Here is a 27235-nt window from a genome sequence, read left to right as displayed (position 1 = left end):
AACGGCTTTCTAATTCTTTGCCCTCTGGCGTGTCCGTTTAAAAACAGAATTTGCAATCCAGGTCAGTGACAAAGGCGTCAATTTAGAATTAAGGTATTACTTATTTTGTATTGGCAACGATGCTTCGAAATAATAATTTTCTTGAATGACGGTATGCTATTTGGAATTGTTGGCCCCTAATATATGGGTTTAGAAATCTACATTTAGAGATTTGCAAACGTCAATCAGACGTGCTTAGTCTATCTGGGGAAAGCCGCACAATGCTGGTCAAGAGGTCTTTTTTTCTTCTATTGGAGAAACTGAAGGCCTCCGTCTGAAAGCGTTTATCCCCGGGCAGCAAGGCAGAGCGGGGGCGTGTCGGCGGGGGCTTTGCAGACACTTCCCTAGTGGAGCATTTCTGCATATTAAGCAGCAGCTTACAAACGGTCAATGCGATCCCTGCTCCCACGCCTGATCAGCACAAAAAACCAAAGGGCAGATTCAAAACTGGAAGCCGGCCTTGCTCCAGGCATTCAACCAAGTATTTTCTGCAGTTTCATTACGCCTTTTCGTTTTTTTTGATCCGCTCCAATGCATGAGCCATTAACATTAGCAGAGCGCCAGAAATCAACCAGAGGTCACCTTGTTTGCAAGATATAGCATTTAAAGTAAATAGACAGGGGGTATATGGGCCCGGAGCACGGTTGCTTAGAGTTCATTGCAGTGGTGAAGTCAGCGGGAGCATTCGGGAGCGGTGCTCCTCTACTTTTTTAAAATCACCTTTTACAGCTCCTATACTTGTATTTTAAAAAGAAATCGTTCCGGAATGGTTTCGTTTTAAAATAGAAGTGTAGGAAGCAGTTGAAACTTGCACTTTCACTGCACTGAACGTGCCCTTAAACAGCAGGTGCAAGTGTTTGGGGTGTGTATTGTGTGTGGGAGGGGAAGTGGTGATGGGGTTTGTGGGGAGTGGGTGCAGACCGGCAGGGAACCTAGTTCCACTACTTCTTTTCGTACACTTCGACCACTGCTTCATTGTCTTTTAGTAGACTGGACCTTGAGTCAGTGACTTAGTCATATGGGCATAAGGATCGCTGGGTAATGCAGATGTTGTGAAAGAGCTGTACATTGGGGTTTAGGGCAATGGGACCTATGCTGCCATTTGTCGGCCAGAATACGATTTTAATTTGAAAACCAACACAAGTGGGACAGGTGCTCCCCAAACCTGTGTAGAAAAAGTACATATGTGCATACGTTCCAACATGCCCCATTACATTCGGAACAGGTTTGTCCGGTTTTGGTTTTTTTCTTTGTATTCTAGGTCTTGTAGTCCTAGATTTCCCATTAAAAACCGAAGACTCCAAGCCTCAGTATTCAAAGATATACAATCCTGGGAAGAACGCACTGAATGGAATTGTGCATGTTGGAATTTGAGTGAGTGGTCCAGTAATGCGCCACTAAATCGCTGGTGAAGGCAGACACTCGAAAAAGACCGGAAATATATCTTTCCATGTGTTCTTGTTCCATCGGCCCATTGTGAGGGCAGAGCTAGCACAACATGCCTAGAGCTGAGAAAACCTACCTGCATAAGTTACAAACAAAACATCCATTGATGTGGAATCTCCCTTCCCCTGGCACTTCTCCCCTTCGTCAGTGGAAGCACATGTTAAAATGTTTTTTGGGGCACAAGCAGTTTCGCTTTCCCCGGAGCACATATGCGGTACATTTTAGTTGAAAAGGGTGCAATACCCTGACACAAGATCTCTTCGAGGGGTCAGGGTCTGCAGTTCCCGAGGCGCAGAATCACCGCGAATGGAGATTCATGATGGGAATATCTATGGAGCAATAATAATCAGATTCGCCACAGAAGGTCACTGTCACGCTGCATGGCCGTTCCGGGACGGAGTGAGTGCTAGCATCCCATACCTGGTGCAACCTTCTAGGAAAAGATGTGTGTGGCCACATTTGGCTTCACAAGGGGCTTTCAAGGGTTGGGGTGGTCGAATCCACATTCAGGTTTTTGCATGCCTGCAGATGAAAATTGAAACGCAGAAGCTTCGGCTCTTCAAATCGGATGCTCCGGCTGCAGCAGAATGGAGCTGAAAGCATGAAATTGCTGCTATAATAGTAAGAAATTGCCATGACAGAAGCATGAAATACCTCCACGGCAGCATGAAATTGCTATTATTTCAGAATGAAATGCCCACACACCAACCAGCAAATAACCCAAAAAGTAATTCAGTAAAATGGTTCAATGAGTCAAGGCGAGCTGACGAGAACTGTGTTCACTCTGCAGGCTACTGGTACGGTCGCCGAAAGAGATCATTTTAATCCTTCTGAGGATGAAGTACCATTACATTGCGTGATTGTAACAACTGCTATTTACTGTGCTTTAAAAGGGAAAATGTTGTGGTAAAAAACGTTATATAAAAGCAAAGTTGCCTATCACAAACTTCAGGAACTTTCTGTGCTTCAGACTGATCGGCACAAGGAAGTAGGCATCCTGAAAGTTTAACAACACTGTGGTAATGCCTTCTATGCCTTACATGCAAAGCTAAGATTCACATGTATTTATCATATTCAGTTGTGAGTCACTGTCGCAAACAAGCCTAACCCTATGTTGTTGTGTGCATGTCTTAACTGAATGTACACGAGGTGTGCTGCAAGAAGCAGCCCGCTTCATAGACTGACTGCTTCTTACATAACTTTGGTTCAGACAAGTGAGATGTAGAACACAGCGTCGACCAGCGAGACGGCTTCAGCGTGTAGAATTTGCAACATTAGGCACTGCATGAGCACTGTGGTTATGCTATAATCTGCTGAATTGCTAAAATGTATCCACACATGTCTACTCCATGTTGCAGAGTGCCCTCATGTAGGCGTGAGAAGGTAGTTGTTTGTATACCGTATTATGAGAACCATGTAGAACATGTTGGAGATACCCTGATGCATGGAATTCTGTGGCCATCGAAAGTGATTTGGTATGCCCCTTCCATAGAAGACCATGTTATGTGTTTGTATGACAGCTATGTAAATCAGGGAAGGGGGGTTTCTGTGCGGTGTTTGGACAGATCTCTTTGCTCAGGGTGTTTTTGCGTCATCCTGATCTGTGGATGGTTGTATGCTGTTTTGCCAACTGCCATTAAAGATGCTTACCAACCTTCTGTGAGATTGGATTAATTGCTGGGTGGTGAACAGCACCAACCATTCCTGGTTCTATAGAAGCTGGAGACTGACTCAACGTTACCATCCCGAATGTGTCCTTTATCAGAATGTGGCATTCCAGGATGGGAGACAAAGACCTGCTCCTTTTGTTGGCTCCAAAATGTCCTAGGAGTACCAACCCTATCCGTCCCCAGACAATGGAACCACCTTCCTGCTCCTTTGGACAGAAGTGACTCCAACACCGGTAGGAATTGCGGCTCCGGCTCCTGAAACGGAAGTAAAGGGGGCCTGTCTGGGGCATTTGGAGTTGCAACACCCAAGTGTCTGAGATGACCTCCTCCCATCTCTCTGCAAAGGCGGAGATACAACCCCCAATGAGAGGAACATGGAGAGACCACAAAAGGTTTCAAGGCTGACGGCACCAAAGGCACAGACGGTGCAGGAATATGGCTCTACAGAGCTCCCCTACATCTATAGGGAAGGATGCAGCTGCTCTGCTACGTTTTTACTGATGCCTGCATGGTCTTTGTATGTTTTTAAAGAAGTTAACCATTGAAACCTCCATCCTATCCACACCATAAGCAAAGCAGGAAGTGATGGCTGGCTGTCGGACTGCCAAAACCAATGATTTTGCTGTAGCCTTAGACTCCATCTTTCCAACAACTCATTGGCATTCGGTTAAAAAAAATGAATGTCAAAAGGCATATCCAATAAATTTCCTTAGAATTTTGTTGTAAACCCGAAACGATGAAGCAATTGTTGGGGTAGATATTTTAGGCCCCAACACAGGAAAGAGATTCACACTAACTCCACGCTCGCTGACACGGTACGATACAGCCTCTCACACGTGCCCTCAATGTAGTATCATCTGACTCTGTTAGTATCTCAGCTGTTATGCATATGCCTGTGCACACGTTGCCTGTTAACTAACGTGGCACACTTGGTCTCCCAAGTTCCCTTGTGTTATATCTCCTCAGCCTACCAACCCTATGTGTTCTGGACACCTGGATCCACTGCTCTAACAGATTGTGCATACACTTGACTTATCTACTCTTACTGCATAATAACCGGCCTCATCTACGCTCCTGCACCAACTGCCTCATTGCAGAAATGGCTCAGGCACCTAGACGCTTATTTGCTTTGCCTTGGCCAATGTACTATCAAGATGTTACCATTAATGAGCATTATTGAGACTGAACCCAGGACCCTCCCTTACTTGCTTTGCCCACCCCACTGTACGTCAGCCCATTTGTACAACGCACTCTGACTATGGTGCCTTACTATGTCCAGCCAGTGCCTATTGCACTTGAGCACTATTTTGTTAGGCATCCCGCCCAGTGAGTCATATTGTATCTATAGGTGTTGCACCATCTTTTACCCAAATTGCGTCATTTGAACTTAGGTGCTACCTCTTTGTATTTCAGCCACATTGAGCCATAGTGTGTCATTCGAATTTAGATGACATTTCACTGCATTTTAGCCAAACTGTGTCATTCGAATTTAGATGTTACTTCATTGCATTTTAGCCAAACTGAGCCATAGTGTGTCATTTGAACTTAGGTGCTACCTCTTTGTATTTTAGCCAAATTGAGCCATAGTGTGTCATTTGAACTTAGATGTTACCTCTTTGTATCTCAGTCAAACTGCGCTAGTTCAAACTTAGGTGCGGCTCCTCAGCTAGCAGTACTCTCTTCAGGCACCCTGAGCCGTCTTTGACCAGGGCGAGCCTAACTCAGCACCTGCCTAGACCAGAGCATTTGTCCTAGAGCTAGGCCAACCACTTACATTTTCATTATATTTGCTATAACTACTTAGCATGTATCCCTTAAGTACGAGCTTGCTCGCCTGCCTCCTGCTCCTCATAAATACCTTTGCACTGTTTAGCATATCACCTCAGTCACCTATCATTATGTATTCGACTATGATCAACACCGAGTCACCTAGTAGTTCTCCCCCACATATTGCTGATTTACAGCCACTGCTACCCTCCAGCCTCCCCCGCTCCATCATTGATAGAGATCTAGGACTCAGAGCTAGATTCGCTAAAATTCATGAGCCCCTCGCCCGTTCTATGTCCACCTTACAGAGACTAAGAACCACGATTGCTCGGCCCAGCCTACCTACCCTTAAACCTAACTCATCCCAGAACTCCAACCTCATACCTCGATACTGTCCCTCCAATCAGGGTAATCCTGAACTAACACAAGATCACGCCCAAATCACTAGTACTAAAACCACTGTGAGTCCCAAAATCAAGGGAGCTTTAATCAACGCTAGATCGTTAGTAGCTCACGCAACAGAAATTTCAGACTTGATCCTCAAAGAAGACCTCGACCTCCTTGCTATTACGGAGACTTGGCTACATCCTGCAGCTGGCCCAATGCTCATGCTTGCAGTCCCAGATAATTATTCCATCTTGAGACAGGACTGACCGAACTCCAGAGGAGGGGGTAATGCCATCATACACAAATGTAGTCTTACCATGAGAACTCTAACTACTATTTAAAGTCCCACTTACCAATTCGCAAACTCTTAACATCCCCCTGATATATCGCCCTCCAGGACTAATAGGTACTTTCAATGAAGACATTAATACTGTATTATCCAGCAACCTTAAAAGCTCCTCCCAAGTACTCACCCTTGGGGACTTCAATATGGGCTACAATGACCCGGAAGACCAAATTGCCAATACTACACTTAATACCTTCTCCGATTTAGGATTTACCCAAAGATGCATGGAACCTACGCACGCTCAAGGCAGAACTGAATGGCTGACTACAATTGTCTAGCCAACATTACCGACATCTCACCATTAGCCTGGACTGACCACCATTTAGTATAGTTCATGCTCCCTACAATTCAACCTCCACCCTTGCCTATTAGTAGGGCCCCACCCACACTCACGAGAAACAAGAAAAGTATCACTGTGGAAAGACTTATCCCGAACTTATTCCCCACACTCAACATACTCTCTGACAACCTGGATCCGGAGACCTTGGTTGAAGAATACAATAAAATCATGTCCACCTCGCTGGATTTATTCGCTCCCCTCAAACTTAGACCAAGCAAGCCCAAAACGCATCTGAAGAAATGGTACACACCATTCCTCAAAAATTTAAGACAGCAAAAAAGAAACTGAAGCCACCTAGAAAAAACACCCTTCAGTAGCCAATAAATCTAAACTTACTGAACTAGCGGCCCTGTACAAAAAAGAAATCTACCTTGCCAAACGATCCTCCTTTGACTACCGTATATCCCAAGCAAAATCAAACATGAAGGAACTATTCTCCATCCTTAAAGAAGTAGAAACCCATATTGCACCACCAGATACTTGTAGCAAAGAAAAATTGGTACTCTGAAATTCAAAATGCCTTAGCTAATAAGATTGCTACTCTAAAAAATAAGATTTCTTACAAAAAAGCCTCCCTGAATGACCCTCCCCCTTCCAAATCGCCTGAGAAGCTTACTTTAAGGGAACTACCTGCTTCAATTTTTCTAAAGTCACCCCACTTGAAGCAGAAAAAATCATCTCATCACTAAAACCTTCCAATTATCAGGGCGATTTGTGCACTGCGCAACTCATTAAAGATGCCGCCCCGCGACCTCTCCCCCCCTTCATCACGAAATTAATCAACGCCTCCTTCTCCACTGGCTCTATCCCCACCATCTTAAAACAATCCTGGGTACTTCCATCACTAAAAAAGCCCACACTCGACCCAGCCACGCCTACAAACTATAGACCCATAACGACCGTACCATTCCTCCTAAAAATACTGGATGAGGTTGCATACGTGCAAATACAGAAGTACCTGGAAGAACATCACCTTCTAGGAGCTAGGCAATCAGGCTTCCTTCCTCAACATGGGGCTGAGACTGCCCTCATTGACCTTAAAGCACAAATCGACAAGCTTTGAGACAATGGCCAAGCCGCCTTACTCCTCCTCCTAGACCTCTCCGCAGCATTTGACCTGGTTGATCACTCTGTCTACTGCACACACCTACACACATCAGCGCACTTTTCAGTTGAGGCCATCACATGGATTAGATCTTTCCTGAACGGCAGAACCGTTGAGAGTTTTTCCTCCCACAGCTGCAGCAGACCCCACACCCATCACCTGTGTTGTGCCACAGGGCTCTTGTGTCTCCCCCACTCTGTACAACATATTTACCAAGCCCCTTTTCGATGATTTGGATCATCTCGGCATCACCTACACCAATTACGCAGATGATACCCAGATCCTCCTTCCGCTTTCTGGAGATTATGGGAAGGATTTGGCCTTGGTAAATAGAGTGTACATCATCATCCAGGCATGGATGGCCACACATGGCCTATGCCTGAATGATAAAACAGAACTCATAATTCTAGGTACTACCGCCAGCCTAAAGAAATTGGGCCCTGCCTATTGTTCTTTCTTGATCAATGGCAATAGTAACAAAGTGCGACAAGAGGTCAAAAATCTAGGTTTTAACCTGGACTCCACCTTCTCCTTCAACAGACAGGTGAATTCCCTAGCTTCCTCCACGGCTTACACGTGTAAACTGATCCGTACAGCCAAACCTTTTCTGTCCGACACTAGCTGCTTGACCCTCGCTAGAGCCCTCATACTGTCACGCCTGGACTACTGCAACGTTCGCTATCTGGGATCCTCCAAAGCCACCATCAGTAAACTTCAAACTCTCCAGAACAACGCCCTTAGAGCGGCACTGGGCATCTCCAGAAGAGAGCATATCACAGTATACTGCCAACAGAATAACTGGCTTTCTGTCAATGACAAAATCCTCTTAAAAACTGCCTCACTCACCCACAAATCCCTTAACAACTCTGCCCCCATCTACTTAATCGACAGATTCCATAGACAGACATCACTGTGACCCACAAGAACAGCATATAAAGACTGCCTTCTGTCCCTAATTTTAAACGTTCTACTATAGGGGGTAACAGCTTCCCAGTGAAAGCAGCCAAACTATGGAACTCTCTACCGCCAACCCTCAGAATGGATCGATCTAAGGTCGTTTTATGGTTGAAAACGTAGGCATCCCAACACAGCCAGGTCTTTCAGACTCCTGCAGACTGTACTGCCTATTGCCTGTACTTATTTTTTCCGACTTACATATATGTATATTCTGATATTGCTGCGTGTTTATATTTCTTGCTGTTGTAACTAAGCTTCGCAATTTCATGTAAATGCTGCGCACTGTTGTCTGAGGGTATGCTTGCGCATTACAAATAATAAAACAAACAAACTATGTAATTTGTACTAGGCCATGGTGCGGCTGGCGTAGATGTGATGTTGCTGCTAAATATGTGTTCAACGTAGTTAGAAGAATTGAAATGAGTGTTACTTTGTGTTTTAGTTGGGAACATTTTAGAGTCACAGTAGGCAACAACGTGAGTCGCAGTAGCATGGATACACTGTGTGGAATTATGCTCGGGAGACAGGCAAATGCTGAAACAATATTTATTTTCAGTAGCGAAAGGCAGTGTTTTTTTAAGAAATAATAATCAAGTCCTTCCAGTTTGCTTAACCGGTGTCTTGGCCTTCCAGAGTATGCTGGCATGGTTCTATCTCGTGGTGTCCTGATAGACCCACCACTCCGGTTCTCCCTCCTCTCTTCTCCGTATCCTGTGGAATGAGAGCAACCCATCAGTTTGTTTTGGCGCGCTTTTATCAACAGATGGTTTCAGGCCCCCGCCAATCACAGAGCTCCCAGACTAGCCCCCTTCCCATTGGCTCTTGAGGATTCATCCCACCTCCCTTAAAGGTTGCCGTCCCGGCGTGTTGCCATTCTCGTCCCTGTTGTAGCGGTGGATGTTTGCCTCGGTCACCTGTCTGTGGCCGCGCTGAGTATGGGCGTGCCCGGACGCTGGGTGTTCTCCTCCAGCTACGGGTAGCTACGGGTAGCCCCGGGACCGCCCTGAGGAGTATGGTGGTGACAGGTCGGTCGTTTTCTCCCCGCATCTTGGAGCTGTCGTGCGCACCGTTCACCCACATCCGGGCCGGCTCGAAAAACAGGTGAGTGAGCCGCGGCACTGCCGCGGCTACTAGCAGCGGTGCCCCTTCCTGCTTTTGTAAGCAAATTAATGGACGTGGTATGTTGGGTGGTCACGTCGTTAAGGATCCCAGTGTTTATGGAATCGGGTGTGCTTGATTCACGCTGCGACTCTAGCCGAGGTGTATCCTCACACATCCCAAACCCAGGCCGATCGGGCCAGGGAGAACACCTGGACAGATAGTCAGCCACCAGCTGGAACCTGGCAGGTTTATGCAACGTGATGAAGTCGAAAGGTTGAAGGGAGAGAAACCAGCGGAGAACCCTCTGGTTAGTGTCCTTATGTTGTGCCAACCATTGCAGGGGGGCATGGTCGGTGTATAGCGTGAACCGGCGACCCAGCAGATAGTACCGGAGTGAGTCAACGGCCCATTTGATGGCCAAACAGTCCTTTTCAATGGTCGAGTATGCCGTTTCATGGGACAATAGCTTCCGACAGATGAAGCACACCGGTTGCAGGTCCCCTCCTTTATCTTGCAAAAGTATGGCCCCCAGACCCTGGTTTGAGGCGTCAGTTTGCAAAAAGAAATGTTTCTGGAAGTCCGGACAGCATAGGACTGAGTTTGACGTGATCCTTCGCTTCAGGTGAGCTATGGCGTTCAGGGCACTCAGGTTGTTGGTCAGGTTAGGAACACCCTTTAGCCTCAATGCGTCGGTCAAGGGGGCGGCTATCGAGGAGAAGTCGGGGATGAATCTCCTGTAATATCCGACTAATCCCAGGAATGCTCGTATTTGCTTCCTGTTGGTGGGAGTCGGTATATCGTGTATAGCCTGGGTTTTAGACAATTGAGGTTTTAGCATACCTCCACCCACTATGTGTCCCAGATATTTGGTTTCGTGGGTCCCCATCGTAGTCTTTTTGGGGTTGATGTGTAACCCCGCCTTATGTAGATCAGCCACTACTAGTTCCAGATGGTCCAGATGTGTTTTCCAGGATCGACTGTACACCACAATGTCATCCAGGTAAGCAGCAGCATATCCATCATGTGGTCTCAATATGATATCCATCAATCTTAGGAACGTGGCGGGCGCTCCATGGAGTCCAAAGGGTAGAACCTTGTATTGGTGTAGACCTTGCGGGTGGAGAAGGCAGTTTTCTCCTTATCCTGGGAGCGTAAGGGTATCTGAAAGTAGCCCTTGGTTAAGTCGAGCGTGCTTAAGAAATGGGCTGCTCCAAGGCCCTCTAGGAGTTCATCCATCCGAGGCATCGGATAGGCCTCATATCGGGACACAGCGTTTAATTGTCTACAGTCCATACAAAAACGGACTGAACCGTCCGGCTTGGGAACTAGCACTATGGGGGATGACCATACGCTGATGGATGGCTCGATGATGTCCATCCGCAACATCTCATCCACCTCGGATTTGATGATATTCCGTCTGGCTTCAGGTATTCGGTATGGCCTAAGCCTTACGGGTGGTCCGGGGTTTGTTTTGATCTCATGTTCTAGCATATTGGTTCGCCCGGGTAAGGTGGAAAAGGCGTCGGCATAAGGAGATAACCTGCTCTTGACGTCGGTCTTCATCTTGAGGGAAAGAGCGTCTCCCCAATTGACAGAATCCAGGGTATCGGGAACAGTGTTCAGGATCTCTTCCGATTCGGGTTCCTCGACACTCACAAAAGCGCCCAGAAGAGGCTCATTCCATTTCTTAAAAAGATTGATGTGACAGACCTTTTCTGGGGTGGTCCGGTCAGGTTGATGTACCCGATAGGTTACTGGACTTAATACATCAGTGATCTTGTAAGGCCCTCTCCATCTGGCCAACAGTTTGTTGGCGCTGGTAGGCAGGAGTACCAGTACCTGGTCTCCTGGTTTGAAGGTTCTCATTCGGCTCCCCTTATTGTAATTCTTCTCTTGGGTTGTTTGGTCATGACCAAGGTTGGCTTGGGCCAGTGTGCGTAAGGTAGTCAGATGTTCCTTTAATTCCTCAGTGTATTCGGTTAAGGATACCTCTTCGGTGGTTTCCCACTCCTCCTTAACCAGATCTAGTATTGTCCGAGGTTGTCTCCCAAACAAGAGCTTGAAGGGGGAGAAACCGGTGGAAGACTGGGGGCTGTCTCTTAATACCATCAACACCAAAGGGATCACCCGATCCCAGTTTTTCTCGGTTGGTCCCGTCACCCTTCTTAGCATTTTCTTAATCGTCTGGTTATATCGTTCTACCAGCCCATCAGTTTGGGGATGGTATACTGAGGCTCTCAATTGTTTGATCTGGAGGCGTCCATATATTTGTCGTAAGAGAGTCGACATGAAATTCGTACCTTGGTCCGTAATTATTTCTGAGGGTATCCCCACTCGGGCAAAAAATTGAATTAGTTGGTCGCATAATACTCGGGCCGACGGTCCCTTCAGGGGGAAAGCCTCCGGGTATCGGGTGGCGTAGTGGACTAAGACCAATAAGTATTTATATCCCCGGCTGGCGCGTTCCTGGGGTCCAACTATATCCATGCCGATCCTCTGGAATGGGATTGCTATGAGAGGCATTTTCTGTAGCAGTGCCTATGCGTGTAGGACCCCGCTAGTTAACTGGCAGGTGGGACCGTTTTTACAAAATCGTGCTACCTCCCCATAAATACCGGGCCAGTAGAACCTCTTTAAAAGGTTTTGTTGGGTCTTAAGAGAAGCCATGTGACCTCCACAGGGATGGTTGTGGGCTAGTTGTAGAACTATGATGCAGTGATTCTTTGGTAGCACCAATTGTTCCTTTCGGTGTCGTCGTCGTCCTTATACCTCAGGTATAAGAGACCATGACGTATAAGGAACCCTGGGCCTCTGGCTAGGTTGGGTTCCCCTTCTTGAGATGCCCTTTCTCGGGCCACTCATAGGGTGGGGTCGGTTAGGGTCTCCCCCCTAATGGTGTCTTCGTTATCTTCCAACTTCCAATCGATGGGGAGGGTCATATAACTGGCCTGACACCATGCCATTCGGGTCTGCCTTTTTTGCCCTGGTAACGATTCCCGGGAAACAGAGTCCGTCCCCGTAACATCGGGTTCGGGTGGAGTCTTCTTCTCTTCCTCTAGATCCCTTAATGCCTGATTAAAGTTGGGGAGGTCGGTCCCGATTACCACCGGGGCGGGGAGACAAGGTAGGATGGCAGACCTCAAGGGAGTGGATGTTTTATTCAAGTCAATCACCACATCCTTCATCGGATAACACCTTACGTCCCCATGAATGCATCTAACAGGTACCGTTATGTTAGATAAGCAGGGAGTGTTACTCACGGTTGGTGATATGGCGGTCTGCCTGCTGCCGCTGTCCTGGAGAGCGCGTGATGGTCTGCCGTCGACTCGGATGTCCACCACATAGGGTCCCGGAATACCTTCCTCATCTACCGGGTTCAGGTAACCAATGTCCATCGGTTCAACTGGCCTTCTCCTGGGACAAAACCGGGCGATATGGCACCATTCGTTGTAATCATACCATTGTGGTTGCTTGTATCCAGGTGTCAACATCAGGGTCTTCTCCTCGACTCCTGGTCTCTTGTCCTCTGGTCTCCTGGTGGTCTCATCGGAGGATCTCCATTTTATGGGTAGGGCTCGGCTACCCCTAATCATATGGGGGTCGGATATCGGGATGGCTATGTGGGCTGATACCCCTGTAGGCTGTAGGCGGTGGTGACCGGCCTTCTGGTATGCCAACGCAATATCCACTGCTTCAGTTAGGGTGGGTCCATGGTGCTGCCTGACCCATCTCTGCATTTGTCCTGGCAGGGCTTCGATAAATTGTTCCAGGATTATTTTGTCGAGCAGGGGTTGGTTAGCGGTGTTTGGAGCCAGTAGCCACTTCTCAACCGGGTACTTTATTCTATAGTATAGCTGGCGTGGGCTTTCCCCAGCCCTGAGTCTGGTCTCCTGTAGTTGGATCCTATAGGCTTCATCGGCCAGGCCTAAGCGATCTAGTACTGCAGCCTTAATTTTCCCGTACAGAGTGTTGCCGTTGGGGTTCACCGCCTGGTAGGCACCCTGCATCACCCCAGATAGGAGGGGGGCAACATACTGTCCCCACCGTTCCGGAGGCCATTGCGCATTTCTAGCAATCCTTTCGAAACTGGTAAAAAAGAAGGCACCTCTCCATCCTTTTATTTCTGCAGGAGTGCCGATGGCACCAGTGGTTGGTTTCTTGTATTGGCTACTGTATCCGTGAGACAGGATATAGTCTCATGCTGATTGTCCTGAGCAGTGGTTTGTATGGTGCGCTGTAGCTGAATGGCCTGTTGGAAGGCTTGCCGATCCGCAGCTGCTTGTTGAGACTGCAGCTGTATCAACTGTTGTAATTGCTGCTGGCCCTCAGACAGAGTTTTTATCAATGCCTCCATAGCGCTGTCAAAAATCCCACTTTCGTCGCCAGTGTGGAATTATGCTTGGGAGACAGGCGAATGCTGAAACAATATTTATTTTCAGTAGCGAAAGGCAGTGTTTTTTTAAGAAATAATAATCAAGGCCTTCCGGTTTGCTTCACTGGTGTCTTGGCCTTCCAGAGTATGCTGGCATTAATCCCAACTTGGTTCTATCTTGTGGTGTCCGGATAGGCCCACCACTCCAGTTCTCCCTCCTCTCTCTTCTCCGTATCCTGTGGAATGAGAGCAACCCATCAGTTTGTTTTGGCACGCTTTTATCACAACAGATGGTTTCAGGCCCCCGCCAATCACAGAGCACCCAGACTAGTCCCCTTCCCATTGGCTCTTGAGGATTTATCCCGCCTCCCTTAAAGGTTGCCGTCCCGGCGTGTTGCCATTCTCATCCCTGTTGTAGCGGTGGACGTTTGCGTCGGTCATGTGTCTGTGGCCGCGCGGAGTATGGGCCTGTCCGGACGCTGGGTGTTCTCCTCCAGCTACAGGTAGCCCCGGGATCGCCCTGAGGAGTATGGTGGTGACGGGTCGGTCGTTTTCTCCCCGCATCTTGAAGCTGTTGTGCGCACCGTTCACCCACATCCGGGCCGGCTCGAAAAACATGTGAGTGAGCCGCGGCGCCGCCGCGGCTACTAGCAGCGGTGCCCCTTCCTGCTTTTGTAAGCAAATTAATGGACGTGGTATGCTGGGTGGTCACGTCGTTAAGGATCCCAGTGTCTGTGGAATCGGGTGTGCTTGATTCACGCCGCGGCTCTAGCCGAGGCGTATCCTCACACAATGTATTGCGCAATGTACAATTTGTAGTGCTGCGAAGTATGCAGTGGGGAGTTTTTTGCATGCAATAGAGGAGTTCATCGAAGGCGAAACTAACATGTGGGAATTCAACAATGGTTTAGATTGCAGACACATTTGGGACAATGGAAAATATGGGTTCATTGTGGGTACATGGATACATCACAGAATGCAGGATTCACTTACTTGGAGTTTTAATAGGCTGCAGATTCACAGGAATGGGTTTTTCCTGGTTTGGAGAGCTGGATGAGGAAGGTCATGGGAGGGGCTAGGAAGTGAACCGCATATGGGCAGTTGTGATAACATCGCAAAGAGTTGAACGCGAGAACGTAATGGAAAGCCAATTGTTCGATTTTTATGGCTGAATTGGGTTCTTAGATGCAAAGTGTAATTTCCCTAGGAGCTTACAAGGCTTGATTCTTGAGGACAAGAAAGCTCCCGCTACATGGAGGGTTGAAGTGAGAGTTGATGGTTTATGGGCTTTCAGGGAAATAAGTAGAATGCATGCCGAAAGCTGTATGACTTGAGATCGCAGTCGCAAATAGGATTACGTGAAAGAATGCAGGGAACATAGTCTGGAACACCAGAGCATGTGGGACGATAAGGATTTACTGCTGCTTCAAAGCAGTGCTTATGCCTCTCCCTTCCTTTGCCTTGAAGTGTTTATAGAAAGCCTTGCACAATCACCATCTGGGATAATGGGGTTCTGTCTGTCAGGGTCAGGAAAGGGTGTCTTGCACCAGTACAGGTGGAAGTAGACTGAAAAACGACCAGGAAACTTTAAAGCCACTTCACATGCTTCTCTGCCTTCCTTGCAGAGCTAAAGCCTATAAAACTGCATTTCCCAGCAGCTGCTGGGCCAGGAACTACAGCCAGCAAGCCATGATGGGTGTGGCTCCACTATGCGCATGTGCGCAACAGGCAAAGGGTTTGTGCTCAAGACGTGCTGTGAACAGGTCCAGCCCAGGAACCACACACGAGGGGCCACGCCCTACCAGACAGCCATCTCGGCCCCTCGCTCACTTGAGATAAGTCACACAGCGCTGAATCTGCATCGTGGGAGCAAGGTGATGCGCAGGGGGGCCCATCCCCACCTATTCACTGCCCCCTGCTCCAAGCTGAGATAAATTGCACCGCATGTTTGCTAAAGCCCTAGTCGCAGCGCATTACAGCAACAATAACCAGCGCCCCTGCACCGCACTACTCACCTAGCAACCTACCATAGTCTCTGCTGAAAGAACGCTTTTAACACCACACACCAGTAGTCATGTGCAGCTATCCCCGACCTGTGCTGCATGTAGATTAGCCAAGTGCAGCCATCGCAGAACTGCGTGTGTTAAACACACAGACTAATTGTATGCGCCCTAATACTGTTGACTACTAAACAAGCAGGCACGTGTGAAGCCACGTGCAGCAATTATTTTCTTGGGCACTAACTGTGGTGCAGCATTATTCTGCTACCACAAGACAACCCAAGCAGCAGGAGCAACAGGGGACACTCAGATCAGCAGAAACCAGAGCTAATTGTTCTACTGTTATGCACTTTACCCCATAAATGCATCATTATATTATGTTCAATGCATGTGTATGTGCTCTCTGAGGTGCTCTCTGAGTGGAATTGTATATGTGTGTGCAAGGATGTATGCAGACGTGTGCATTAGTTAGTATTTCGCTAACTCCCGCAACCTGTCCATTAATTCTCCTACACCTCTTCCCGGTTACCCTAAAATCCCTATGCCATCAAGACACTAGCCCTCCTTTCCCCCTGGGGTTGGGGAGACCTGTGTAAGCTTAGACTTGCAGTCCCAAAACCGTAATGGGGTTAGGTTGGTCCGTGCCACTTCTGTGCCTCTGAGCTGTGGACCCTGTCACTGTCACATGGTCTGAATAATGAACAGAGTTATTCATGAATGATAAATGTAATATGTAGAGCACGTCATAACTGACTATGAAAGAAGACCACATGTCAAAGGGGTTGGACTTTGTGAATGTATCCAACGGGTTTAAATAAAAATGGGGATTAAATTACTTTGTACTAGAGTTAGCCAATGGGGAGTTGGGGGATGACTTTGTAACAACATATTTGTGATTGTGTACATTTTCCAACTGTGTATATAAGCTGAAATGGGCTCATTTTCAGCTCCAAGGAATTGACTAACCCCTCCCGACCGTTAGCATGCAATAAACCTGCTTTTCTGAGAAAGTGCATTCATTTCTTCATGGAAGCCGTTCTTTCGCATTCGAATCTTTGAGCCACTTCCTTGCACAAAGTTATTTTGAGAATGTGCCCATTCAGTGGCCAACATAGTCGGCTGCATCCAGCTCAGTCTCTAAGAGCCTAACAGGCTGCCTCCTTCCTGTAATTTGTAATATTGAGGAAGCCATCCCCAAAATCGCCTTCTGACAGATGCGCCAAGGCTTCAGAGTCTACCAACTACCTGACATGTGAAAACTTGGCCAACATGCAGGAAGCTTTCAAGGCCTTCAATGCCATGTTGCCCAAGGCAAACACATTCATGCCACAGCCTCTATTTTTTCCACATGAACATTGATAGAAAACAAAGCATGGTAGTCTCCTTTTTGTGGCAGACCTTTTCAATCACACTGTAGTGAATCTTAGTATACATTTCAAGCAGTGTTGCACATTTTTAGTGACCTTAGGAGCCCAAAGGGTGAGAATGACAGTGGGACTCCAACATAAGAACGTGTGATTTGTAGACGAGAAGGATATTTAATTGCATATAAATAAGCATAACCACCCAAACTATGAGACACCTCATAAACGCATTCTTAGAAACCTCTGATGTGAAAACAATATAGTTCTTAGTAATAACATTTGTATGATGTACCTGTTACACTTACCTCAATAATATATAGAACTATATTCTTGTAGAAGCAGTACAGAATGCACTTCGATACTCTGTTGTAATTCCAAGCACCATGAACCAATAATAGGTTTTTCAGATATTGAAACTACAAGGAAAAAAAATGCAGCTAATTTAATCAGCTGTAAAAACCAAGTAATCGGACATCAGCAAATGCAGAGTGAATCATTCCACATGTATCAAAAAACATGTCCCTAAAAAAGGTTTCAAAACATAGGTATTGTATCATGAATGTAAAAGCTGAACATTTAAAACAAACCATACAAAACAGCCACTTTAAGAAATACGCTTGAAGCAAATAACATTTCAAGCATTAAAAGTGAAAAAATGCCTTACTGAACTTTGCATACTTAAAAATATTTGGCAGTGCTAGGTATGAATTGGAGAACATCTCCTTTGCTGGCATTAGAAAAGATTACACTGTGACTAACGCTTGTGTGGTCCATGAGACAAGGCACGAGTGGAAACCCACCAAAACCGCAAGGAGCCGTTAGATTGGTCCAACAAAATAGAATGGATCTGCTGTACTGAGGAGGGTGTTGGGCTCGGGTAGTATCCTATCCATATAAAGTTTGGAGCCAATAAATGTCGGCAAACGCACAAAGATATCTTACAGCTTGGGTTTTCTTCAAGCACAGATTGCTGTTTGGTCATCATATGTGATATTGACTTGCTGCTCTAAAGATCCCATGAATGAAAGGCACCTCTGAAACGTAGTTCATCATCACTGATGGATTTCCTGGGAAGCCCTTTGGTTCCAAAGCAAAGAGAAAAATGCAGGGCACAGTCCTTCGAATATAGTTTGCTTTGTCAATGTTTTACTTTTGGAAACACTCCCACAATCCATAAACAGCAGTCTGTCAGAAAAGACATGCACATCTGTGCTTACGAGAGAGCAAAGATTCTGTTTAGGATCCAGACAGTTACACTTTCCATGTATCCTTGTAAGAGGGGGCTTCCAAATTAAAGCTGGCAGGATGATTATGAATATTAAATGTTTTGCGTACACCGTGGAAGCAAATTCTTCCTTCCAAAGACATCTTCTTTGAATGGAAGTACCACGAAGATGTACCGCTAATATCAGAAGATATTAAGTTTGAGAGCTTAAGAGACAGCAAACAAAATGGCAGTGTTACAAAGCCCCCAACATACTGAAAATATAATAATCAGTACAACCGATTGATTTATAACCTCGCCAAGATCGACTTGCAAAGCAGTTCTTTTGGTCCAAAAGAAGTAGATGTGGATCAGTCTTGTAGGGCTCAAACACCAATTTCAAATGACAACTTGGCAATAAGTCACACAGCTACATCACAGCTCATGATCACAGTAACCTCAATCAAATTTCTTTGGAGAAAGGTGTTCCAAACATAGCAGACGGCACTTCCTGTTCTTCACTGTCACAAACATGAGCTCTTGAAACACACCCCACAGTGCATTGCCGAGCTGGCAAACAGCAGCAGCCCAGGGCCCACTCATGAGAGAATATGCTTACTATTAGCCACTAAGTGGCATGGTGTTACCCAGTCTGTTGGTGATGAAATAAGTGCCAAAACAGGAAGTACTTTCTCTCAATGTCAAAGCCAACCTGCTCCTAAGCTATTATTTGTTTCACTGTGGTATAATCCCTGAGGATGCAACTCTCTTATTTCTAGTCCATTGGGAATTTCTGTAGAGCCAGGTTTAAAATCCAAATGTTTCATGCAAGAGCGGCACAGAAGGAACTTCCGAGCGAAGAATGACTTTTGACAAACATACTACCAGTCTAGACACTGTTGTTTTTGACAGATTAACAATGTGCCAAGACATGACAGACATGTAGCTTACCAGCGAAGACATCAATCCTTTCATTCCGATAGCTAGATGATTTTGCTGGGGATGAATCTATGGATTCCTCATATTTGGAAAATCCACCCTGAACCAGTAAGCTCCGAAAAGCCTTTTCACTCAAGCTAGAAGGTGGCACCAGGATCCAGCACATGTGGCAAGCGACATCAAGACCATTTTCTCTGAGCTTCTGACAACATTTCCTCCATTGCATACTTTGTAGCAGAAGCTGAGAGGAACAATAGTTGGTCACTTGCTATCCAAAAAATAGAGGGTAAGTGCAAAAATCATAATTAAAATCCTTACGTATGTGGGTAGGAAAGAGGGCAACAAGTAATCAGTGGAATATCCATCTCGAAAACGTTGCTGGCAGGTTAAGTAATTTCTCCTTTTAATGGATACATTCCTCCCACAGATTCCTCATTTTGAAAGACTTCCAAAGCTTAATCCTAAACCATAAGGAGGCCAGATGATTATAACAAGTAGGATTTAGAACAGGAAGTTTAGCAGAACCATCTTGCCCAATTTTTGGCAGCTAGCTGATGCAGAAAGTAAAGTTTGGTAAACCCTTGGAAAATCTCATAGGATGTCACCGCTTTGCTGATTGGATTCAGCTGCTTGACCCAGAGTACAATGCACCATGATACCTTCAATAGCTTCTTTCTTCATCAACTCATAACAGGTCTTTTTCAAAGAATGATCCACTTGGAAATAACTTGCTTAATGATCACTTTGCGCTTCCTGGAGCCATAAAAACCAATGAACAGTTGGTAATCAATCTTGTATTCACTCATTCTGAAGCATAATTTCAACACCCTTCTACAGTCTAATCTGTGGATTCACTCCTCCACCTTCGAAGGGGTGTGGAGGAGGGAAAAACATTGGTGGGTGGATTTTCTTTTTTTTAAAACTTTCTTGATTTGTCTTGACAACACACCAGAAACAAACAAGACGCCACATGGCACCGGCATTAAGTCAATGGAATCAACAACGTACATTATTAGCCACACATCATGTATCAATTACGCTTTACAGAAGATGAGGTAGCAGGCTGGATATCAACAGTTATATCAGGAAAAAGAGCAGCACCTATGGGGAGCCCCCAGGGGAGGACACGACGGAGTCAGTGGGTGAGGCCATGGCAGCCATATAGTCCCGAAACCTCCACCAGATGTCTCTCGGCCTCGAGTGGGAGTGTTGCATTGCATTCCAAGATTCCTCAATATCGTGAACCCATGTGATCGCCCTAAGCCACTGTGCATAGGTAGGGGCCCTGGGACGGAGGCAGCATAATAGTATACAGCGGACCGCCAAAAGCATGCCCAGACCTGCAAGTTTCCTAGAGTCGCGGGGAAGCTTTGAGAGATCATGAAATAGGCAGTGTAATGGGGTGGGGGCTATGGTATATTACAGGATATCTGATAGCGTGGAGCAGACGTCCAACCAGAACTGAGTGAGACGGGGGCAGTGCCATAACATGTGAATGTAGGTAGCTCGATGCATGCCACCCCTGGGGCAGCTGGGAGGAACGGTGTTGAACATGCGATGTAGTCTTACTGGTGTATGATGGTATCTGTGTAGCACCTTGAATTGTATTAATTTAAATCTGGTATTATAGGATACATTGTGGGTGCGGCCATCTCTCGTCAGTGAGTTCAACTCCCAGATCCTCTTCCCATGCGCGTTTCAACCCTGTAAAGGAGGGGGCCGTCCTATTCTGAAGTAATGAGTAAAGCCTCGACACTTTGCCCCTAAAGGAGAGGTAGGAGCAGAGTTCCGCCACTATTGGGTCATCTGGGGGCAAGGCAGGGAAATCAGAGAATTTGGATTTTAGATTCTTACGTAATGAGGAGTATTATAGCCATACTGAAGGCCGGCCTCTAAGAGGTGGGGGGAGATCTAGCCACTCAACAAAGTTCTCCTGTTCATAGGCCTCACAGAGTGCCAGGAAGCCAGCATCTGCCCAGTGTGATACGACTGATTGTGGGACATCAGGAAGAAAGTTCTATAACGGCAGGTTACCGTGAAACAGATGAGACGTGCCAACCATTGCCCAGAGTTTGGACAATGCCAAGGACGTGGCAGCAACCGGGTCCGCAGAGTCTGGATCAGAGGGTGCTGGTTTGAGGATCAGGGAACCTATCACACGGTCCGAGACAGCTAGTTTTTCCAGCGAACATGTGTGGGGGGGGGGAGGAATCAGTGGTATTAAACCAATACGACGCAAACTGCGATTGGGCTACTATCCAGTATCTGGTGAAATCAGGAGCATTGAATCCACCCAGTTCTTTGGGAGCGGTCAATGTGGACAGCTTAAGGCGGACAGCTCCCGAATGCCATAGAAAGGTGTTGGTTATCTGACGCAGCTTTTTGAAGAAAAGATCCCCAGGCCACACAGGGAGGTTGGTAAAACGATACAGGAGTTGGGGTAATACCACCATTTTAAGGATTCCGATCCTACCTGCTAGTTAAACGGGGAGTTTGGACCAGCTGGAGGCCTTCACCGCAAGGTTAGTTAAATAAGTCTGATAATTATCCTCACGAAGCTTGGCTACGTGGCGGGAAACCATCACCCCCAGGTAGGTGATGCTGGATGGCGACCAGTTAAAGCCACATAAATCTGCGGGGGGTTGTGTGGAATCTGTAAGTGGGAATAAAGTGGACTTGGAGCAATTTATTTTAAGGCCAGATATGTCCCCAAAGCGAGCCACATCTGCTAGCATCGGGGCGAGATTAGAGTTGGGAGACCGGATATAGAGAAGAGCGTCATCCGCATATAGGGAGATCACATCGGATTGGTTGGTCATGCGTAGGCCCCTATGCGAGTGGGATTGGCGTACCATGTCCGCAAAGGGTTCCATTGCAATGGCGAATATAAGGGGGGATAAGGGGCAACCCTGGCGAGTGCCTCTGGATATCTGAAAGGGAGCAGAGCATCTGTCCTCGGTCCGAACCCTGGCTGACGGGGCAGTGTAAAGTAACCCGACCCATGCACGGAAATTGAGGCCGAACCCGCACCTCTCGAGGACTCGCCATAGATACCTCCACGAGACTGAGTTGAAGGCCTTCTGCATGTCTAGGGTGGCTGCAACAGCCTGCGTGGTGGGACTGATTCTGCTGATTACATTGAAGAGCCTCCTCAAGTTCAGGGATGTAGATCTACCCGGGACAAATCCCGCCTGGTCAGGGTGAATAATGTGCGGCATATGTGGGGCTAGGCGGTTGGCAAGCACTTTAGCATATATTTTAACATCGCTGTTAATCAGAGACAGTGATCGATATGAGTCACACTGAGTGGGGGGCTTACCCGGCTTAAGGAGCAATGTTATCAGCGCCTCTCGGAGAGATGGGGGGAGAATACCCTTTTCGCATGACTCCTACCTTAAGGCCAACAACTGCGGAATCAGGATCAATTTATATTGTTTATAAAAATCAATGGGGAGCCCGTCGGGGCCAGGGGCCTTCCCTGATGCCAGCGATGCAATGGCCTTGTCAAGCTCTTCAGAAGTAAACAGTCTCTCCAAGAGTAGGCTGGTTTCGGTGGACAGCACAGATAGGGGGAGGGCCTCCAAGTAGGAATCAATTTCCGGGGCTTGGGGACCATCGGCGGCAGAGTACAAGGAGGTATAGAATAGCTGAAACTGGGAGTTGATGTCCTGGGGGGAGGTGGCGAGCGAGCCATCGGGTCTGACTATTGCAGGTATATGGGGGGGCACCGAACTCCCGGCGCAACAGTCTGGCTAGCAAACGACCCGGGCGTTCGCCCTGACCGTATTTCCTCACCGCCTGGGGGGGAGTCTAGGAATTTAACCTCACGCTGGGCAAGGTCACGAAACCTGTCCAGCTCGGAACCCAGTGCAGCCAGAGTAGCTGGGGAATGGTCGTGAGCATATTGGGACTCCAGGATAGCCAGGGCCGTTTCACTGGCAGCGTTGTTTAAGCGGATTTCCTTAAGGATGCCGCAGCATTTGGATATGGCCATCCCCCTCACGTACGCTTTGAACGATTACCACAGGACAGCATGCGATGTTACCGAATCTGTATTGATCTCAAAAAATTCCTCAATGGAGGATTCGAGTTCGGCTGCGAAGGCCTGGTCGAGAAGCGCGTATGGTCCTAGCCTGCACAGTCTAGCTTTTTCGGCATCCTGGCCCCAGTTTAGGGATATGAGTACCGGTGAATGGTCCGAGATCGTCCTAGGGAGGATAGCCAAGTAAGATACTGATCTGACCAGTGTCTGGAGTGGGAATCGTGAACCGAAGAATAAAAGGAGAACATGCGGGAATCAGGGTTCATTAGACGCCATACATCCACAAGTGCCAGCCGGGGGAGGGATGTAAGGATAGTGTAGGCTAACTTGGAAAGTTGACAAGGTCTGGTGCCTGACCTATCTAGGGCGACATCTAGTATGGTATTGAACTCGCCCCCCCATAATATTGGAAGTAGGGGGTAGCTTTCAAGGAGGGCAGCTAGGTGTAGGTAAAATTCAGGGTCGTCGATATTGGGACATATATATTCAGGATGGCTATCTCCTGGTGGAGCAATTTGCCAGCAATGAACATGTATCTGCCCAGAGGGTCGATATGCGAGTGGTGGCATGTGAATTTCAGGCTCTTGTATATCAGAGTAAGGGTGCCACGGCTTTGTGTTGAATAGTTAGTATAGTACCTCTGGGGTCCCCATTGTCTAGCAAACCACTCGCACTGCTCCGATCAAGCATGGGTTTCCTGTATACATAGAATTTTCACCCCATGACGTTCAGCATGTAGCTTTACCTGTCTCATCTTTCTGTGATTGCCCAACCCCCGAATATTCCAGCTCATGAAGGTCACATCCGTGTTAGCCATACTCGTGTGAGTACTGCTTGTATTCCTGCCACAGGGGCACCATAGTGGATCCTGCAGTGCGCAGAGCCTCGTTTGTGTACTCAAAAGACATTACCTCAGCGCATGGGGCGCCTCTAGTGGTCGTCAAGACTTTTTCAACCATAACATACCCACCCCCTCCCACCACCCACATCCCTAACCCAATCGGAAGGACGAGACCCAAACAAACCCATATAAACCAAGAAATTCTAAGCATCTACGCCTGGGGGACTGTTAGCTGCTGGGCAGTGGCGCACCGGACTGGGGAGAGCGTGAGGAGAGTATGCAATCTAATATTATTAACCATAGCATTTGAGGCATGAACAGGTAACAGGGGGAGCCATGGCCCATAGGGAATAAAACAAGTCAGCAGGAGGGAAGCAGCCATGGGTCACAATACACCATCTAGGGAGCCAAATATGGAGCCGGAGTGGTAAGGGCGGGAGAGGAGTCCGAGGACCCACCCTCGGGGACATAGTGGTAACCATAGAGTAATACCCACGATGGGGTCTTGCCGGGGAGTAATGTCTCTGGAACAATGAGTCAGCATGGCAAACAAGACCACAAATGCATAGGATAAAAGGAGCAACGTGAACAAACCAGCAACCAATGAATTTCAACGATAGGGTGCCATCATAAGGGGAGAAGCCAGCAGGGGTTCCTCACTCGTCCTAGGCACGGTAATATGCAGATTAAACATACATCCCAGTTTGGGAATAAGCTGCTCAGCCCGGGAAGTGTTCGTCGATAAATTTGGAAGCTTCCTCAGGGATGGTGAAAAAGAAAGTTTGATTAGAGTGTTCGATTCTCATCTTTGCGGGGAAAAGCATAGAATATTTAACTCCCAAGTCCCGGAGTCTCTTTTTCACAGCTATGAAGGTTTGCCGCTCCTGCTGCACCGCCATGGAAAAGTCCGGATATAGATGTATCCTCGCCCCCCCCCCCCCCGAGGAGCAGCTCTCCCTTAACTCTGGCTGCCCGTAAGAGAGCATCCCGATCACGAAAATTCAGGATCCTGGCAATGATGGGGCGGGGTGGTGCGCCTGGCCTGGGTTTTGCGGTCAGGGAGCGGTGTGCCCTCTGCACCGCAAATTGAGCTGAAAGTTTGGGGCGATCCAGCAGTGTTAATAGAGTTTGTTCCACATATTCCTCCATGGGCTCACCAATGTCGTCCTCGGGTACGCCAACAATGCAGAGATTATTTCACCTGGAGCGGGATTCAAGGTCGTCATTTTTCTTCTCCACTGCCAGGACCCGACTGGTGAGAGTGGTAACCGCCACACGGAGGGAGCCCAGTTCATCCTCAGTGGTGCCAACCCTTGTTTCGATTTCAGCGACCCGGCTATCTGTTCTCTCAATATGAGCCTTTATCGATGAGATGGTACCATTCATATTGTCTAATTTGGAATGAAGCGTGGTGAATCCTTCGCGCATGTACTACAGCATTTTTTGCGAGTTATCTGGGGATGAGGATGACGAGGAGGTGGGCGATTCCTCTGGAGGGTCGGTCAGCGGTCTGGAGGGCGTTTTAGTGAACATATTCAGCGAGCTTTGCTTCCTCCCGGCTCACGCTCCCTTGGTCATGGTGGCAATTAAAGCTCAATTCACCGGAACCCCAAGGTGCCAGCTGTCGGGTTCGGCAGGTTCCCCCTCGGATGCAGCTCAGGATGAACCCCTCCGGGGAGGCAAGGACCACTGAAGGCCCGTCCCGCGGACCACTGATATTCTGTGCTGGTGCGGGAGGATATGGCCGGCGCAGCGATGGCAGAGGGTGATCAAAACGCAGCCAGGAGCGTGTGGCACAGCGGAGCAGCGGCGTTTCCTGAGCCTTACGAAGGCCATGCAAGCGATTCCCTGGGTAGTGAGGCCCGGTAGGCAGTCCCAAATTGAGGAGGCTGTTCACATCGCATGGGGGGGGATAAACTGTATAGGGATCCAGGTGTATGCCCCCAAGTCAAAGATTCGAAGTTCCCAGCAGGGGCACGCGCAATCAGGGTGCCAGTGGCAGGGAGCGAAGATGGCAAGTATTAGGAGTCGGGGCGAGTCCAGGAACCACCGACAGGGTATAGGAGTTTCCACAGGCGCCCGAGCACACGGGCATAGGCACTGGTCCGGCCAATGGAGAGGGCCGCTCAACCCCCCCCCGGCCAAAGCCCCCTACCTGGAGGTAAAGCCCGCGAAGGGGTGACCGGATTGAAGAAGCTGTGCGGGTGGGCGCAGGGGCACAGACCAGCAGTGTCGGTAATCTCTCAGCAAGGGCGTCGCTGGTGTCATCGGATGTCGCATCCACAGTAGGTATGGCGGGCCAACAGGGCGAGGCAGCCGTCGGGGAACCAGGGAGAAAGGAGCCTGACCACGCAGGCCCCTCCCCGCAGCAGGCCGCAACGCCGCGCCCTCAAGTGGCCGCGAGGGCCGCGGTCCACGGAGCGTCAGATGGGTTGTCGAACAGAAGGAGTCCCAGCAGGGACCAGGTGGCCACAGCTCGGTACCGGGGACGCGGTTCTCGACAAAACTTTCCCAGGGCACAGAGGATGGGATTATAGAGATGCACCGTCGATTTCAAGCGGATGCAATGGGGTCGCGGGCCTGACCGCGAAGGATCTTTGCTCTCCCCGTCCGGAGCTCAACACCCAGCCAGCCATCTTGCTTTGGCGCAACAGCGCCCCCCGGTGGGTGGATTTTCTACTTACTATACATAGATTCCGAAATCACTTTTGGCAGAGAAGGCTTAATCCTAAACCTAACCTTGTCTTTGGAAAACAGAAAAGGAGGGGAACAAGAAAGTGCCTGTAGCTCAGACTCTGTGCTGAGGCTATAGCAACAAAAAGGCAACTTTAAAAGAATACAAGCAACCCTCTACATTTTGCAGGCCTTGCTCTCTTTGGAGGCTTCCCAGTCCAAAATATATGGGGTTTCTGACAGAGCTTTATACATCAGCGTCGATAACGGTTGGCTGTCAGCCAGCACCCATTTAATCAATGCTGCACACATTGGCTTGCATGCTATGGAGGAAGTGTGAGTTCTGCAGTGCAGTGGGTGCTAAGATCTTGAGTGTGTGTGAGGTGGTTTTGCATGAGTGGAGCCCCCTCCTCACAGAGAACAGCAGGGACAGGAACATTGAGAGAGTCTGGGGCCTGCTGGGAGAACTTTCAATAGCTTCCCGAAACACTTCCCATTCTTACAGCACCAAGGCTAAGGTAAGAAAGAACAGGACACTATCAGTTATGGCACCTCATTCACAGAGTCATGATTCCTATGCCAACACTCCTTGTGGGAGGAGGAGGAGTGAGCTGTGAGATGCTGAAGTCTAACCCCTGAGTT

At 48.1% G+C, this 27235-nt stretch overlaps 1 protein-coding gene across 4 annotated transcripts in view; it reads right to left on the bottom strand.

Moving 5' to 3' along the window:
• Positions 1–27235, bottom strand: part of ATP8A1 (ATPase phospholipid transporting 8A1) — a 1730029-nt gene that overhangs the window by 428767 nt on the left and 1274027 nt on the right. For all 4 annotated transcript variants that reach the window (XM_069631739.1, XM_069631741.1, XM_069631738.1 and 1 more), the window contains one exon: positions 17200–17310. In XM_069631739.1, the coding sequence (XP_069487840.1) occupies positions 17200–17310 (111 nt within the window). The remainder of the gene's footprint in view (positions 1–17199; positions 17311–27235) is intronic.

The sequence above is a fragment of the Ambystoma mexicanum genome, chromosome 6q, assembly GCF_040938575.1.
Source record: "Ambystoma mexicanum isolate Mex_15411 chromosome 6q, UKY_AmexF1_1, whole genome shotgun sequence".
Taxonomy (NCBI): domain Eukaryota; kingdom Metazoa; phylum Chordata; class Amphibia; order Caudata; family Ambystomatidae; genus Ambystoma; species Ambystoma mexicanum.
The sequence above is the reverse complement of the archived record's forward strand: the minus strand, read 5'-3'. Positions and strand labels throughout refer to the sequence as shown.